The sequence below is a fragment of the Ranitomeya variabilis genome, chromosome 3 (assembly GCF_051348905.1).
Source record: "Ranitomeya variabilis isolate aRanVar5 chromosome 3, aRanVar5.hap1, whole genome shotgun sequence".
NCBI classification, from domain to species: domain Eukaryota; kingdom Metazoa; phylum Chordata; class Amphibia; order Anura; family Dendrobatidae; genus Ranitomeya; species Ranitomeya variabilis.
In genome coordinates this window covers 443,390,122-443,407,496 of record NC_135234.1, presented here as the reverse complement: position 1 = coordinate 443,407,496, position 17,375 = coordinate 443,390,122, and the positions used below count along the sequence as shown (strand labels likewise).

The following is a 17,375-nucleotide window of genomic DNA, read 5'->3' as shown; positions in this document are numbered from 1 at the left end:
TTGTGTCCAGTATTGTGGTTTATTATTAGCCAATGGGGTGGAGTCAATCCCCTTCAGAGGAATAAGAGTCTCCAAAGGCTCTAAATCAAAACCACAACGATTGGCAAAGGACCAATCCATAAGACTCAGAGCGGCGCCAGAGTCAACATAGGCGTCCGTGGCAATGGATGACAAAGAGCAAATCAGGGTTACAGACAAAATAAACTTAGACTGAATGGTGCCAATGGAAACAGACTTATCAAGCTTCTTTGTACGCCTAGAGCATGCCGATATAACATGAGTAGAATCCCCACAATAGAAACACAATCCATTCTTCCGTCTAAAATTCTGTCGCTCGCTCCTGGACAGAATTCTATCACACTGCATACTTTCTGGCGTCTTTTCCATAGACACCGCCAGATGGTGCACCGGTTTGCGCTCCCGCAGACGCCTATCAATCTGAATAGCCATTGTCATGGACTCATTCAGACCTGCAGGCAAAGGGAACCCCACCATAACATCCTTAACGGCATCAGAGAGACCTTCTCTGAAAGTTGCCGCCAAGGCGCACTCATTCCACTGAGTAAGCACAGACCATTTACGGAATTTTTGGCAGAAAACTTCAGCTTCGTCTTGCCCCTGAGATAGTGCCATCAAAGTTTTTTCTGCCTGAAGTTCCAAATGAGGTTCCTCATAAAGCAAGCCCAAGGCCAGAAAAAACGCATCCACATCGCGTAACGCAGGATCCCCTGCTGGCAATGAGAAGGCCCAATCTTGAGGGTCACCCCTGAGCAAGGAAATCACAATCCTAACCTGCTGAGCAGGGTCTCCAGCTGAACGAGACTTCAGGGACAAATAAAGCTTACAATTATTTCGGAAATTCTGGAAGCTAGCTCTATTCCCTGTGAAGAACTCCGGCAAAGGAATTCTCGGCTCAGATACCGGAGCATGTACCACAAAATCTTGTAAATTTTGTACTTTCGTGATGAGATTATTCAACCCCGCAGTTACACTCTGGAGATCCATTATTGTCAGGTGCACACAGAGCATACAGAGATTAGGAGGAGAGAGAGGGAAAAAAGACTGCAGCAAGGCAGACTGGAGGAAAAAAAAAAAAAAAAAATTCCAGCAGACTTCTTATAACTCTCCTTTCTCAACCTGGGTCTTTAACACTTTAGGGGCCGGTCAAACTGTCATGATCTCTGCAGGCAGAGATCATAGCAAGCCTATAGAGGGACAAGCTCTCGGAAGATGGAACTATACTGACCATGAACTAAGCCTGCCGCGCAACTAGAAATAGCCAGGTAGCATTTCCTATTTATCGCTAGATGCCCAGCTCTGGCCTAAGACCTAAATAGCTAGCAGAGGGAAATATAAGACCTGGCTCACCTCTAGAGAAATATTCCAAAGAAGACAGTAGCCCCCCACATATAATGACGGTGAGTTCAGATGAAACAACAAACGCAGCAGGAAAATAGTCTTAGCAAATTTGAGGTCCGCTTACTAGATAGCAGAAGACAGATAGTATACTTTCATGGTCAGCAGAAAAACACTAACAAAACACCATCCAGAGATTACCTTAAACTCTGGCATTAACTCATAACGCCAGAGTAGCAATCCCTGATCAACGAGAGCTTTCCAGACACAGTAACAAAACTTCAGCTGTGAACTGGAACAAATAGGCAAAACAAAACATGGACAAAAGTCCAACTTATCTAGTAGCTGTCTAGAAGCAGGAACAAGCACTGAGAGGCATCAGATAACATTGTTGACCGGCAAGAAACCACCAGAGAAATGAGCTTAAATAGCGACACCCACTACTGATGGAATCAGGTGAAACAGGAAAGAGGATGACAAGTCCAATTCCACAAGCGGCCACCGGGGGAGCCCAGAATCCAAATTCACAACAGCTCGCCTTGCCACAATATTACAGCCACCATTTAATACTTTAGCTAGAATAGGATCCTCAAATAAAATAGGAATAGATTTATTAATGATGGTTTTAATGGCATGAAATTGAGGACTGTATTGTAAACATACAATTGGTTTGTTGGAAAATGCATTTTTCTGCCTGTGTGAATTATGACATGTACGAGAAGAAATAAGATCACATTGATTCTTATTGGAGACTATATTAAGTGCTCTATTCAGCATCCAATTAGGATATCCTCTTTCATTAAATTTTTTGCAAGATTTCACCAAATCATTTTTAAAATTATTATTGTTATTACAATTGCGTTTAAGCCTTATAAATTCTCCTACGGGAATAGACTTTACTGTATGTCTTGGGTGACTGCTGTTAGCGTGTAAAATTGTTTTCCCCGATAATGGCTTAGAATAAGTTCTCGTGGAAATAAAATGATTTGGAATGCCAGTTAATTCCAAATCTAGAAAATGGTAGATCTTTCATGAACGTATGTAAATTTTATGTTATAATTGTTACTATTAATGTAGCTCACAAAAGATTGTATGGCAGATACTTCACCCCTCCATATGATTAATGTATCGTCGATGTATCTGCCATACCAGAGAATAAATGAAGAAAACTGATTTGTAGGTGTAAAAAGAAAATGATATTCCCACATAGCCATAACCAAATTGGCTAATGAAGGTGTGAATTTAGCCCCCATTGCCACTCCAATGTGTTGTAAATAATATTCACGATCAAAAGAAAGAAAAAAAATATTAATTTGTGCGTCAAAAGAAAAAAAGTCACCTGTAATATATAATTAATTAGATCTTGAGAATAAGAACTATATCGATTTAAATGAAATTGTAAAGCTTGTATAGCTATATTGTGGGGTATACATCTTGTAAGGATTGTACTCACTCGGATGCGTAGGAGGAAACAAAAGGCACATTCTCTTCAGCGTTCATGTGGGTTTATTCGCTCCATAAACCATTAAGTCAGCAACACAAAGGTAAACAGTCTTTACATCAGGCCGATAAATCCTCAATGTCCATAGTATAGCTCCCCTCTACCCAGGTCTGTGGGCATGCAGGCTCTCCAGCCTAAATATGGTCTCTGCGTGCTGTTCAGGACGTCTGTTCCCACTTGGAACTGTCCAACACACAGGCCACTCTGCAGTGTCCAGTCAGGACACGGAAGTCTGTCCACACTCGCAGACTCCCCAACACTCACTCCATGTGCTAAACACACCTCCTTTACATAGGTGTAACCACACCCAGGTACCTGTCACATGGCCAGTCAGGTGAGCGTGACATCACCACAGGTCCTTAAACACAAAACCATCTTAGGTGTTCAGACACACCTCTTTGGGTGGGTTTGTAGGTGACTGGACCCACCCATCTCTCCAATCACCTGGAAGCCTTCCCAATGTAAACAAATCCCTCAGCAGTAGATCTGCTTGAGCAAAACATACCCAGGCTTCCATCACAGGGCCACCCACCTCTGCGATACATACCGCCCATTAATCACAGGACCAGTCGCTATGCCACAATCTATAAAGTGATGTTACATCACAGCTTAACCAACTGTAATCAGAAGACCATCTCTTGCTTGACAAAATATTCAACACATCTTCTCTCCCCCTTTTTTTGTTTCTGGCACAGTGATACACTGCGGGAGGATTACCTCCTGTTAGTGTATCTCTGGCAGCCGGGTAGAGCAGTCACATCTACCGATGAGACTGTTCTACACGTGAGCTCGTCTTGGGACACTTGTTATTAAATGGACTACGGCGGTCAGGGAGTATATGGTGGTTTATTATTTTATTTTTGTTGCAGGAGACACAGGCGTCGGGGATTAGGTGTTTGGTGAGTATGAATTTTTTTTGTTTTACAATTATACACAGTCGCCGGATGATGGAACTACTGTTCCATCATCAGCTCATGCAGTCACTATTACATGTGACAGCAGACATAGCCAGATGGGAGTAGTAGACATAGTAGACAGGCACCCACATACACACACAGACACTCGCACAGCTGAATACACCCACACACAGCCACAGACAGTCACAGAGACACCCACACAGACACTCACACACAGACACCCGCAGACAGAGACCCACAGACAGACACCCGCAGACAGACACAGACCTACCCGCACATATTTTCTGCTAACACATAGTCTCCGCCCACACACATATTCTCCACCCACACACTCTTCCTCCTTCCTTTCCATAGTGTTTTTGGCACGCAAATCCGCAGCTGATCCGCAGACCTTTTTACACTTGGGGTATAGCTGCGGATTTGACTGACTCATTGAAGTCAATGGGTGCAGAAACGCTGCAGATCCGCAAAAAGAATTGACATGCTGTGGAAAATAAAACGCTGCGAATCAGTGCGTAATTTTCCGCAGCATGTGCACACCAATTCTGGATTCCCATTGATTAACATTGCTTGAGCTACCCTTAGTTGATTTGTTGCAATTCCGCTCGAAAAAACGCAGATCCGCAAGCAAAAAAATCTGCAACGTGTGCACATAACCTAAAAGAGACTTCCAGCTCCTGAAAGTTTATAGAGTGAAGACAGAGTGATCCGGTTAGTATCAATTGTAGTGACGTCATTGAGAAGAGGAGAAGAATGGCGCTGGACACCGAAGAGAGCAGCAGTAGGTGAGTATATTAATACACTCACACTACATTACATACATGTCTACACACACATTTAATGAATAAAAAAACTTAATGGTAGTGCTTCTTTAACTAAAGGATAAAATATTATGTATTTGGAATTATTTCTGTAGATAATTTGCAATGAAAATTATGGGGTTCATCAACACAGATTTGCTAAAAAAAGTACGTAATATAGAAACACTTACTTTGTTTGATCTTCATTCTTTATTTCTATCCTTCTGGCTGAATATAATTCAATTAATGAAACAAAATACCAAACTAATTATTCCCACACTGCTACATTTTCATTTCTTTATTACAAGTAATGTTAGTATGGCACATTCTTCTTTGTTGTAAAATGTAATATATTTTGAAAGTTGGGTGATGCATGTCAGTAACTGGAAAAATACTTCTTCATTATGTTCTTCTTAATGCCCTAACCCTGTGGCAAATGTTATTCCATTTACAAAAGAGATAAATTGATATTGAAGGGTTTTTCCTCTCTGTTCTACATTTTGTTTAGTATTAACCAGCCTAATAGTCTTATTGACTTATAGTCAAGGATTTCATACTTCATATAATACTATATTTTCTCATATGCAATGTTTTGAGGTTCTGCAAAAACTGTTGTGGTATATCAGCTCACTCAGCGGTATATGGAGGTAGACAAGGTAACACTGTCTCTTTAAGCCCTTCACTGGTTTATTAGTAAGCAGGCTTCATAAACCATGATGAAGTAAAAATAAACACTGCCCTTTGGGCAAAACAGAAATCAAAACGATATCTCACAGTCCATACATCTGCAAGGATCCGCCCACTCAGGGTTAGCAAAAACTCATGGTTCAGTTCAGCACCAACACAAGCACTTTCCTGGAGTTACTCTCTCCAAACACACTGAACATCAAATGACTAAAAAGGCCGATTATTTAAAGGGACTCTGTCACCTGAATTTGGCGGTCTCTGTTTACGGTCCGATGGGCGGTGTTTTCTGTTCTTTCATGCACCCCTTCCTTTCCCGCTGACCGCAATATTGTCTTGAATTTGATTAGATTTACTCCATAGTACACGCGTGCGCAATGCAATCTTGCCTTGCGCACGCGCAGTATGCTTTGCCCAACTGTGGGCAAAGCCGAAAAGCATTAGTGCGCATGTGCTGGCGCACTATGTCCCGGAACACAGCAAAATACTTCCGGGACATATGCTTTTTGGCTTTGCCCGCAGTTGGGCGAAGCATACTGCGCGTGCGCAAGGCAAGATTGCATTGCGCACGCGTGTACTATGGAGGAAACTAATCAAATTCAAGACAATATTGCGGCCAGCGGGAAAGGAAGGGGTGCATGAAAGAACAGAAAACATTGCCCATCGGACCGTAAACAGAGCCCGCCAAATTCAGGTGACAGAGTCCCTTTAAACCCCAGACCATACCTTGGGGTGGAGAAATGTTGGACAACCTCCCACCCACTCTATGGTTGTCCACAAACAACCCAGCCCTTAAAATGGCTGATTAACCCCTCTCAACACATAGTGAGCTGGAGCAAACTTCTGGGTTTGAAGCTAATAGCCTCAGTGAAACATATCTTCCTTCCAGCACTTTGCCAGTGACTTTGTCACACTGTGTTATGGGTACCTGATAAAGTTATCACAACATGAGTAACGGGGGAGGTGGTGAATGAAGATTTTTAACCCCTTAGTAACGGAGCCAATTTTTTAAAATCTGACCAGTGTCACTTTATATGGTAATAACTCTGGAAAGCTTCAACAAATCCCAGTGATTTTGAGAAAGTTTTTTCATGACACATTATACTTTATGATAATGGTAAGTTTAGGTCGATATGTTTTGTGATTATTTATAAAAAACTAGCTGACGAGCCCGGCATTGCCTGGGCATAGTAAATATCTGTGGTTAGTTCTAGCACCTCACTTCTCTTATTTTCCCATCACGCCTCTCATTTTCCCCCCCACATCTCTCATTTTCTCCCTTACACCTCTCATTTTCCCCCTCACTCCTCTTATTTTCCCCCTCACTCTTCTCATTCCCCCCTCACTCCTCTCATTCCCCCCTGACACTTGTCATTTCGACCTCACATCTGTCATTTTCCGATCACTCCACTATTTTCCCTCACACCTCTCATTTTGCACTCACACCTTTTCATTTTCACCTCACACCCCTCATTTTCACCTCACACCTCTCATTTTCCCCTCAGTATATATACAGTATGTTTGTCATCTCCCTTATATATAGTATACACCTGTATGTCATCTCCTGTATATAGTACATACCTGTATGTCATCTCCCCTGTAAATAGTATATACCTGCTGTATGTCATCTCCTCCTGTATATTGTATATACCTATGTGTCATCTCCTCCTGTATACAGTATATACCTGTATGTCATCTCTTCTGTATATACTGTATACCTGTATGTCATCTCCTCCTATATATAGTATATACCTGTATGTCATCTCCTGTATATAGTATATACCTGTATGTCATCTCCCCTAAATATAGTATATACCTGCTGTATGTCATCTCTTCCTCTATATACCTATGTGTCATCTCTTTTATATAGTATATACCTGTATGTCATCTCCTGTATATAGTATATGCGTGTGTCATCTCCTCCTGTATATAGTATATACCTGTAAGTCATCTCCTCCTGTATATAGTATATACCTGTGTGTCATCTGCTCCTGTATATAGTATGTACCTGTATGTCTTCTCCTCCTGTATAGTATGTACCTGTATGTCATCTCCTCCTGTATATAGTATATACGTGTGTCATCTCCCCTGTATATAGTATATACCTGTGTGTCATCTCCTCCTGTATATAGTATATACCTGTGTCATCTCCTCCTGTATATAGTATACTGTATATCTGTGTGTCATCTACCCTGTATATAGTATGTACCTGTATGTCATCTCCTGTATATAGTATGTACCTGTATGTCATATCCTGTATATAGTATATACCTGTGTGTCATCTCCTCCTGTATATATTAAATACCTGTGTGTCATCTCCCCTGTATATAGTATATACCTGTGTGTCATCTCCCCTGTATATAGTATATACCTGTGTGTCATCTCCCCTGTATATAGTATGTACCCGTATGTCATCTCCCCTGTATATAGTATATACCAGTGTGTCATCTTCTCCTGTATATAGTATATACCTGTGTGTCATCTCCCCTGTATATAGTATGTGTGTGTCATCTCCTCCTGTAAATAGTATATACCTGTACGTCATCTCCTGTATATAGTATATACCTATGTGTCATCTCCCCTGTATATAGTATATGTGTGTGTCATCTCCCCTGTATATAGTATATACCTGTGTGTCATCTCCCCTGTATATAGTATGTACCTGTATGTCATCTCCCCTGTATATAGTATATACCAGTGTGTCATCTTCTCCTGTATATAGTATATACCTGTGTGTCATCTCCCCTGTATATAGTATGTGTGTGTCATCTCCTCCTGTAAATAGTATATACCTGTATGTCATCTCCTGTATATAGTATATACCTATGTGTCATCTCCCCTGTATATAGTATATGTGTGTGTCATCTCCCCTGTATATAGTATATACCTGTGTGTCATCTCCTGTATATAGTATGTACCTGTATGTCATCTCCTGTATTAGACCTCGTTCACACGTTATGTGGTCAGTATTTTTACCTCAGTATTTGTAAGCTAAATTGGCAGCCTGATAAATCCCCAGCCAACAGGAAGCCCTCCCCCTGGCAGTATATATTAGCTCACACATACACATAATAGACAGGTCATGAGACTGACAGCTGCCGTATTTCCTATATGGTACAGTTGTTGCTCTTGTAGTTTGTCTGCTTATTAATCAGATTTTTATTTTTGAAGGATAATACCAGACTTGTGTGTGTTTTAGGGCGAGTTTCATGTGTCAAGTTGTGTGTGTTGAGTTGCGTGTGGCGACATGCATGTAGCGACTTTTATGAGATGAGTTTTGTGTGGCGAAATGCGTGTAGCAACTTTTTGTGTGTCGAGTTGCATGTGACAGGTTAGTGTAGCAAGTTGTGTGCAGCAAGTTTTGCGCATGGCGAGTTTTGCGCATGGCGAGTTTTGCATGTGGTGAGTTTTATGTGTGGTGCGTTTTGAGTATGTGCAAGTTTTGTGTGAGGCAACTTTTGTGCATGTGGCAATTTTTGCACCTGTGCAAGTTTTGCATGTGGCGAGTTTTCCATGAGGTGAGCTTTGCACGTGTGGCGAGTTTTGCGTGAGCCTAGTTTTGCATGTCGGGGCCCCACCTTAGCAACTGTACGGTATATACTCTTTGGCGCCATCGCTCTCACTCTTTAAGTCCCCCTTGTTCACATCTGGCAGCTGTCAATTTGCCTCCAACACTTTTCCTTCCACTTTTTCCCCATTATGTAGATAGGGGCAAAATTGTTTGGTGAATTGGAACGCGCGGGGTTAAAATTTCACCTCACAACATAGCCTATGACGCTCTCAGGGTCCAGATGTGTGACTGTGCAAAATTTTGTGGCTGTAGCTGCAACGGTGCAGATGCCAATCCTGGACATCCGGACATACACACATACACACACACATTCAGCTTTATATATTAGATATACCTGTAAGTAATCTCCCCTGTATATAGTATATACCTGTATGTCATCTCCCCTGTATATAGTATATGCCTGTATGTCATCTCCTCCTGTATGTAGTATATACGTGTATGTCATCTATCCTGTATATAGTATATACCTGTATGTCATCTCCTGTATATAATATATAGCTGCATATCATCTCCCCTGTATATAGTATATACCTGTATGCCATCTCCTCCTGGCTGTCAATTTGCCTCCAACACTTTTCCCTTCACTTTATCCCCATTATGTAGATAGGGGCAAAATTGTTTGGTGAATTGGAACGCGCAGGGTTAAAATTTTGCCTCACAACATAGCCTATGACGCTCTTGGGGTCCAGACGTGTGACTGTGCAAAATTTTGTGGCTGTAGCTGCGACGGTGCAGATGCCAATCCCGGACATACACACACACATACACACACATTCAGCTTTATATATTAGATATCCAAATTTGAGAAAAATGTTAAAAAACTAGCAATTTTCTAATTTTTAAGGATTATCCCTTTACGCTAGATAGTCATACCACAGCAAAACATTAATAAATAACATTTCCCTGATGTCTGCTTTACATCAGCACCATTTGTAAAATGTTCTTTTCTTTTGTTAGCATTTTAGGAAGTTTAAAAATTTATCAGTAATTTTTTCTAGGAAATTTACAAAATTTATTTTTTTAGGGACCTATCCATGTTTGAAGTGCCTTTTGGGGTCCCACATATTGGGAAACCCCCAAAAGTTATACCATTTTAAAAACAGCACCCCCTGAAATATTGAAAACTGCAGTCAGGTAGTTTATTAACCCTTCAGGTGATTTTCAGGAATTAATGCAAAGTGGCATGATAGGAATGAAAAAGTGTATTTTTACCACCTAAATGTCGCTAACTTCTGAACAAGTTACAATAGCCGGCAGATTGTAAGTCCACTATTTGGTCATGAATTGCCATGACAAACATCAGGACCACACAATCATGATCTGAGGGCACCAATTGGGATAAAGAGGAAGACCCCCCACACTCTGTTAACCATTTATACTGATGTAGCCTCTATTGACAGCAGCATCTAAGGAGTTAAACAGATTTGGACGGTGCAAACACTGATCATGGCTAATGCAGCATGTTGACAGCTATAGTGTACAGCCGACAGCAGCTGGATTGTCACCTGTATGGGGAGGCTACTCTCTTATATCTCAGGTCAGTTAAAAGACGTATTGGCGGTCATTAAGGGGCTAAATGAGGACTACATCGTCTGTAAATGGAATAAGAAACATTCTCAGAAGAAGAAACAGAATTGTTTTGAACACAACAAGTGTGCATTATTTTCTCCGAACGGTCTTTATTTTGGAGGGCCTAATCTTTTAATTTGGTCTCACTGGTGATCCGTCAGTTTGACTTTGGTTCAGAACAGCAACAGCTACAACAGTTTTGGTATAATGGTATAACATGTGCCCTGGACGAAGCATTTCGTCGTGTGTGGTGGGTCCCTGGATTGTCTACTGAGGTAATGTTGTGTGCCGTGCTAACTGTGTATATTCATTAATCATGTTTATATATGTTTGTATATTTGTTACTATGCTGTGTATCTGGTAGCATTATGTCCTTAGCACTATAGCTACTTAACACCTCTGCTTAACAGATTGCTTGATTTAATAGCTCTTGATGGCTTTATTACCCATATTATGACACAGATGCTGCTATACACTTAGTTTATCATATGCTGTGAAATACATGGTTCTTTATGCCCAAATTAAAAATAATGTTCTATCTACAATGACTGCACAAGTAAATAATATTTGCCTATTAAGGCATTAAGATTTGCGTACAGTAGGGAAAATAAGTATTTGATACAGTTCCAATTTTGCAAGTTATCCAACCTACATAGAATGGAGAGGTCTGTAATTATTATCGTAGGTATACTTCAACTGCGAGACAAAATCTTTTAAAAAATCCAGAAAATTACATTGTATAATTTTTAAATAATTAAGTTGCATTTTCTTGCATGAAATAAGCATTTGGTCATCTACCAACCAGCAAGAATTCTGGCTTTCACAGACCTGTTAGTTCATTACCTGTATTAATTGCACATGTTTGAACTTGTTACCTGTATAAAAGACACCTGTCCACACACTCAATCAATCACACTCCAACCTCTTCACCATGACCAAGTCCAAAGAGCTGTCTAGAGACACCAGGGACAAAATTGTAGACCTGTACAAGGCTGGGATGGGCTACAGGACAATAGGCAAGCAGCTGGGTGAGAAGGTAACAACTGTTGGCACAATTATTAGAAAATAGAAGAAGTACAAGATGACTGTCAATCTTAATTGGTCTGAGGCTCCATGCAAGATCTCGCCTCATGGTGTAAGGAATATTCAGAGAAAGGTTAGGAATCAGCTCAGAACTACACAAGAGTAGCTGGTCAATGACCTGAAGACAGCTGCGACCAGTTTCAAACATTACCATTAGTAACACACTACACCGTCATGGTTTAAAATCCTGCAGGGCATCGTCCCCTGCTCATGCCAGCACATGTCTAGACCCGTTTGAATTTCACCAATGACCATCTGGGTGATCCAGAGGAGGCATGGGAGAAGGTCATGGACAGATGAGACCAAAATAAAACTTTTGGGTATCAACTCCATTCGCCGTGTTTGGAGGAAGAAGAAGGACGAGAACAACCCCATGAACACCGTCAAAACCATGAAGCATGGTGGGGGAAACATCATACTTTGGGGGGTGCTTTTCTGCGAAGGGGACAGGCACAGTATTGAAGGGAGGATGGATGGAGTCATGTATCGTAAGATTTTGGCCAACAACCGCCTTCCCTAAGTAAGAGCATTGAAGATGGGTTGTGAGTGGGTCTGGCAGCATGACAATGACCCGAAACACACAACCAGGGCAACTAAGGAGTGGCTCCATAAGAAGCATTTCAAGACTCTGGAGTGGCCTAGCCAGATCTGAACCCAATAAAAAAATCTTTGAAGGGAGCTGAAACTAAATGTTGCCCAGTGACAGCCCCGAAAGTGGAAAGATCTAGATCTGTATAAAAGAGTGTGCCAAAATCCCTGCAGCTCTATGTGCAAACTTGGTCAAGAAGTACAGGAAATGTTTGACCTCTGTAATTGCAAACAAAGGTTTCTGTTCCAAATATTAAGTTCTGTTTTTCTATTGTATCAAATACTTGTCATGCAATAAAATGAAAATTAATTATGTAAAAATAATGCAATGTGATTTTCTGTATTTTTCTTTATATTATGTCTCTCACAGAGAAAGTGTACCACAATAAAAATTACAGACCTCTCCATTATTTGTAGGTGGGAAAACTTGCAAAATCGGCAGTGTATCAAATACCGTATTTTTCAAACTATAAGATGCACTTTTTCCCCCAAAATTTGGGAGGAAAATGGGGGTGCGTCTTATAATGTGGATATACCTTACCAGCTGCTGGGATGAGGGGGTGTTCTGATGTGCGGTGCGGCGCACCGCTGCAGGTGTCCGGTGCTGCGGGTGTCCGGTACTGCGGGGGCTCTGCTGACATCTTGTGAAAGCCCAGAGCCCCTGCAGTGATATGGTTTACTATGCGGTGGACTGGACTCCAGGAAAATCCCCTTGATAAAGCGGTGTATTTGCCACGCGAAACGCGCGTCGGGGTCTGCCTACACCTGGCCCAGGGTCCTCTCTTGCTCTGCCCCTGGTAAGTTTTGCCCTCCTGGTGTTTGTTCTGCCATCTTTACAATAATTCATTTGGAATGGCGATCTTACCACTTTACTGAGCTTATAGGCAGTGGAACTTTACTTAAAACCTCCCTATTGTTTATTCGGGCATATGCAAGTATGGACCCTTTGGGTTTCTCTGTCTCTACCCTGTGATTTTATCATATGTAAACTCTAACTGCTATTTTTGTTTATATACTTGTTATTGTTATTAATAAAAAGACTTGTTTTATTAATATGGATACTTATTTGCTCCGTCTTCTCCTCTTTTCATGTATGGGGCATTATACAGGGCTCATTATTCTGCATGGAGCATTATATTGGGCCCATTCTGTAAGGAGCATTATATGGGGCCCATTCTGCATGGAGCATTATATGGGGCCCATTCTGTATGGAGCATTATATGGGGCATTATATGGGGTCCATTATTTTGTATGGAGCATTATATAGGGTCCATTATTCTGTATGGATGTATGGAGCATTATATGAGGCCCATTATTCTGTGTGGTGCATTATATGAGGTCCATTATTCTATATGAAGCAATATATGGGTCCCATTAAATTTTAGGAAACAAAAGGAGAACAAGGAGGATATGACTGATAGACACTCTGGGATTCTGGACAGCAGAGAGGTGATGTCTGGGCCAGAGAGGTAGATCTGAGTATCATCAGCATGTAAGTGGTAATGGAAGTCATCAGACTTGATAAGCTGTCCTAGGCCAAATGTATAGATTGAGAAAAGTGTGGTTCCCAGGATAGAGCCTTTAGGGACACAACAGAGAGGGTGGGATGAGGAGGTAGTATGGGAATGGGAGATACTAAATGTGTGGTTACAAAGATATGAGAAATTCCAGGAGAGACACCTTTGACACCAAGGGAAGAAAGGATTTGTAGTAGGAGGTAGTGGTCCACTGTTGAAGGCAGAGGACAGATCTAGAAGGAGAATGTATAGAGAATTGTCTGTTAGCATTGGTGATAAGTATGTAGTTAGTGATTTTGGTCAGGGCAGTATCAGTGGAGTCGTGGGAACAGGTGCCAGACTGTAGCTTGTCAAAGAGTGAGATAGATGAGAAGAGAGAGGAAAGTTGAGCATGGACATGTTCGAGGAGTTTGGAGGCGAATGGGAGAAGAGATATGGAACGATAGATGGACATAGAAGTCAGGTCGAGGGATTGTTTATTCGGGATAGGTGTGATTGTGGCATGTTTGAAAGCATAAAGAAAAGTACCACAAGTTAACGGTATGTTGAAGAGATGGGTTAGGGCTGGGACAAGTGTGGTGGTGAGATTGGGAAGGAGGAGGGATGGCATGAGGTCAAGTGTAGAAGTGGTGAAGTGGGATTTGGAGAGAAGATGAGAAAGCTTTCCTTTAGTGAAGGTTGGGAGAAAGGTTATGAGGGGAGTGGTTAGTTATACGTAGAGGTCGTGGTGGTTGTGCAGGATGCAGCAAACCCATATAGTAAAGATGGTGGCAACACGGGTGCAAAATACTGATGAGACAACCACTAACAACTTTTCTTCTTCTTTTTGTGGCTTTGCTTTTTATTTTAGTGTTAGGACTCACAAGTGTGAGGACCTTTGACATGGGTTGTGAACTTGCATAATTTGGCCAAAATATCAACAAATAGATCATTTATTATGTACAAACAATTTTTTGCATGTTGTTTTTCAGGGTGCAGCCAAGCCCAGCATTTTTGTCCTTGTAAAGTAGCGTGTCTGATCTCATGGAGTGCACTTAGATAGTTCTGGGCAGCCCATCTAATCTTATAGTATGGGTATCGCTAATAGGCTGTAAGCTATCATGCACAGGTGTGCATGACCAGCGCCCTATACAAGTGACTTTTGTACAATTTAAACACTAAGCAATCACCCCCTCCAAGAATTAGTAGGCTGTGAGAAGTAATGGGAGAAGCCCTGGATGTTCGGGTCTGGCTGGTTCGGCCGAACATTTAAAAAAACTCCAGTTTGGATACCAGAACAGTACTTGAACCCGAACCCAGACCCTATTCAGAAAAATGCTAGGCTTGAACATCCGTAGTTTGCCACTCTGTGATCTGCATGACAGCGCGACAAACACTGCCTCTGATTGGTGGTAAAATTATTACCGGAGGCCAGAGAGCTGCGGTTCCACGTTGTCAGATTAGAGTGTGAGCCAGCAGCTGTTACCGGCAGTAAAAAGTTTACCTTCAGTCACAGAGGAGACAGATGATGAGAAAGTACTACTCCCATCAGTCTACGCCTGCTGGTGCTAATAACAGCAAGAGTAGGTGCCGCTATGGAAGTATTCATCATCCGGCACCTGCTCTATAAATAAATTTGAAAAATGACTTGGGGGCCTCTTCTATTTTTGATAACCAGCATGGCAGAACTGACAGCTGCGGGCTGCAACCCTCAGCTGTCCATGGCAGGTTATCAAGAATAGAGGAGTCTATTTAAATAATTTAAAAAAAATGGCATGGGGACCCCTCTATTCATGATAACTAAAAAAAAAAAATTATTTATCTATAGCACAGGCTCCGGCTGATGAATACTCTCTTCAGCGGTGCCTGCTCTTCCTGTTATTAGTAGCAGCAGGCGTAGGCTGATAGGAGTAGTACTCACATCAGCCAACGTTTCTGGGATCAAAGGTAAACTTTTTACTGTGGGTCACATCTGCTGGCGCTCTGACCAGCGGTAATAATCTTACCACTTATCAGAGCTGCCGGTGTTTCTTGCGCTGTCGTGCAGATGACAGCATGGCAAACACTCGATGTTTGGGGTGCCGAACCCGAACAGTAGCACAGACTTCCTGGAGAAGTCCTTGCTCGAGGTCCGTGTACAAACAGTTGATGTTCTGTATGAATCCTGAACTTTACTGTTCGGGTTCGCCCATCACTAGTTGTGAGCGTTTGTCTCATCAATATTTTGCACCTTTGTTGCAGCCATCTTTACTATATCGGTTTCCTGCATCCTGATTAGTTCTGAGACCTGGGCAGTTAAATACTGCTGCCCTTTTTTGCTGTGTTAATTCTTGACATTTTGGAGGATTTTTTATTCCTGTTTTTGTGGCTTTGCTTTTAATTTTGGATGAATTCAGCACCAGAACCATCATCACTGTATTAATACATCACAAGAGGCATCATTAATTCTTAAATACAGCACCAGAACAACCATCACTACATGAATATGTCACCAGAACCAGTATTTAATTTTGTTGCAAACTGTATTTATTACATGACGGAGGCAAAACCCATCATATGTGTCCATTTACCTATAATGGGTCTATTTAGTTTCAATTAGAGTATACACAAAATACCGGTCACCTTAATTGAAACCAAATGGCCATCATTATAGTTAAGCTATATTAGTTTCCATGACTATCCTTGGGTCTGACATTTAAAATATAGGATGTCAGGTGATGAATATCGCTACTTGTCCCTGATATTGTGTAAATGGTCCAAAAACAATATCTAACTGTGAAATTGCACTCCCTGTTGAGCCTCATCCCTTAAGTACACCACTTTTTTAACTTTTGCTGGTATTTTTTGGTGAAAAGGGTAACATTTCTAGTAGAAGTGGTCTTTAAGCTTCATCTGCCTAGGGCACCAAATTACCTTGTCCCGGCTGGTATTAACAATACTAAGGGTACAGCCTGAATTGGATTACAATGCAACATATAATTGTTTGCTGTCAACTTACTTGAATATTTTGTTTCTTGGTCCTTAACACTGCAAATAAAATGAATGTAACATAGTATTATAATTTTCAAAGTAACAGAGTAACCAATTCTCAGTCATTTATCATTATAAACATTCAATCACAATGTATACAGATGAGATACTGAGCTATGAGGACTCAATATACACAAGATCAATGGTCAATTCCTCTGAAAATTGCAGATTTGCCCGAATTTTATCATATGTGTATAACTCGTATAGTTCAGTCAAAATACATCTGTACGGTAGGGCAGAGGAAATTATTGAGGCTATATTATGCTTTATGTGACTTTGTTGCATGCAGGTTATCCTTGGTCTCCAGGAATGAAATTCATTGGTGTTTTTTTTACCCTAAATTGCAAGCAACTAAAAAATATGAATTTCTTTGAAGAGGCTGCTATTTTACTTTTTTCATATTCAACTTTTTTCTTTATTTTTCAATTTCATACAATAATTCCTGAAGGCAAGACCTTAGGCTCCCAGTAATTTTACATTGTTTTCACCCTCGCACAGACAGCCTATCTTAACATATTTTAAAAAGAATGTAGATAGTTAACTTACATTTTTGATTGTTTACAATGTTTTCTGATTCTAGAATCTGTGGAAACGTGTAACAAATATCAGCATCGATCTCAAGTGTGTAATATTTTACATGAAAAATGCAGCATACGCAATAGAACTTAGTTCATATTGATTCACATGCACTCATAAATATCACTGGCTGTGTTACTAAACCCTATACACAAAAAAAATATCCATTTCTCAATTTTGGATTGCATTAGGACCCCAACTATC

At 41.0% G+C, this 17,375-nt stretch overlaps 1 protein-coding gene across 1 annotated transcript in view; it reads right to left on the bottom strand.

The window, feature by feature from the left end:
• LOC143816276 (uncharacterized) overlaps window positions 1–17,375 on the bottom strand; it is a 90,117-nt gene that overhangs the window by 62,137 nt on the left and 10,605 nt on the right. The window contains exons 3-5 of the mRNA XM_077296458.1: window positions 17,142–17,178; window positions 16,564–16,592; window positions 4,766–4,802 (exon numbers count right to left, since the gene is read on the bottom strand). Coding sequence (XP_077152573.1) covers window positions 4,766–4,802; window positions 16,564–16,592; window positions 17,142–17,178 — 103 coding nt within the window. The remainder of the gene's footprint in view (window positions 1–4,765; window positions 4,803–16,563; window positions 16,593–17,141; window positions 17,179–17,375) is intronic.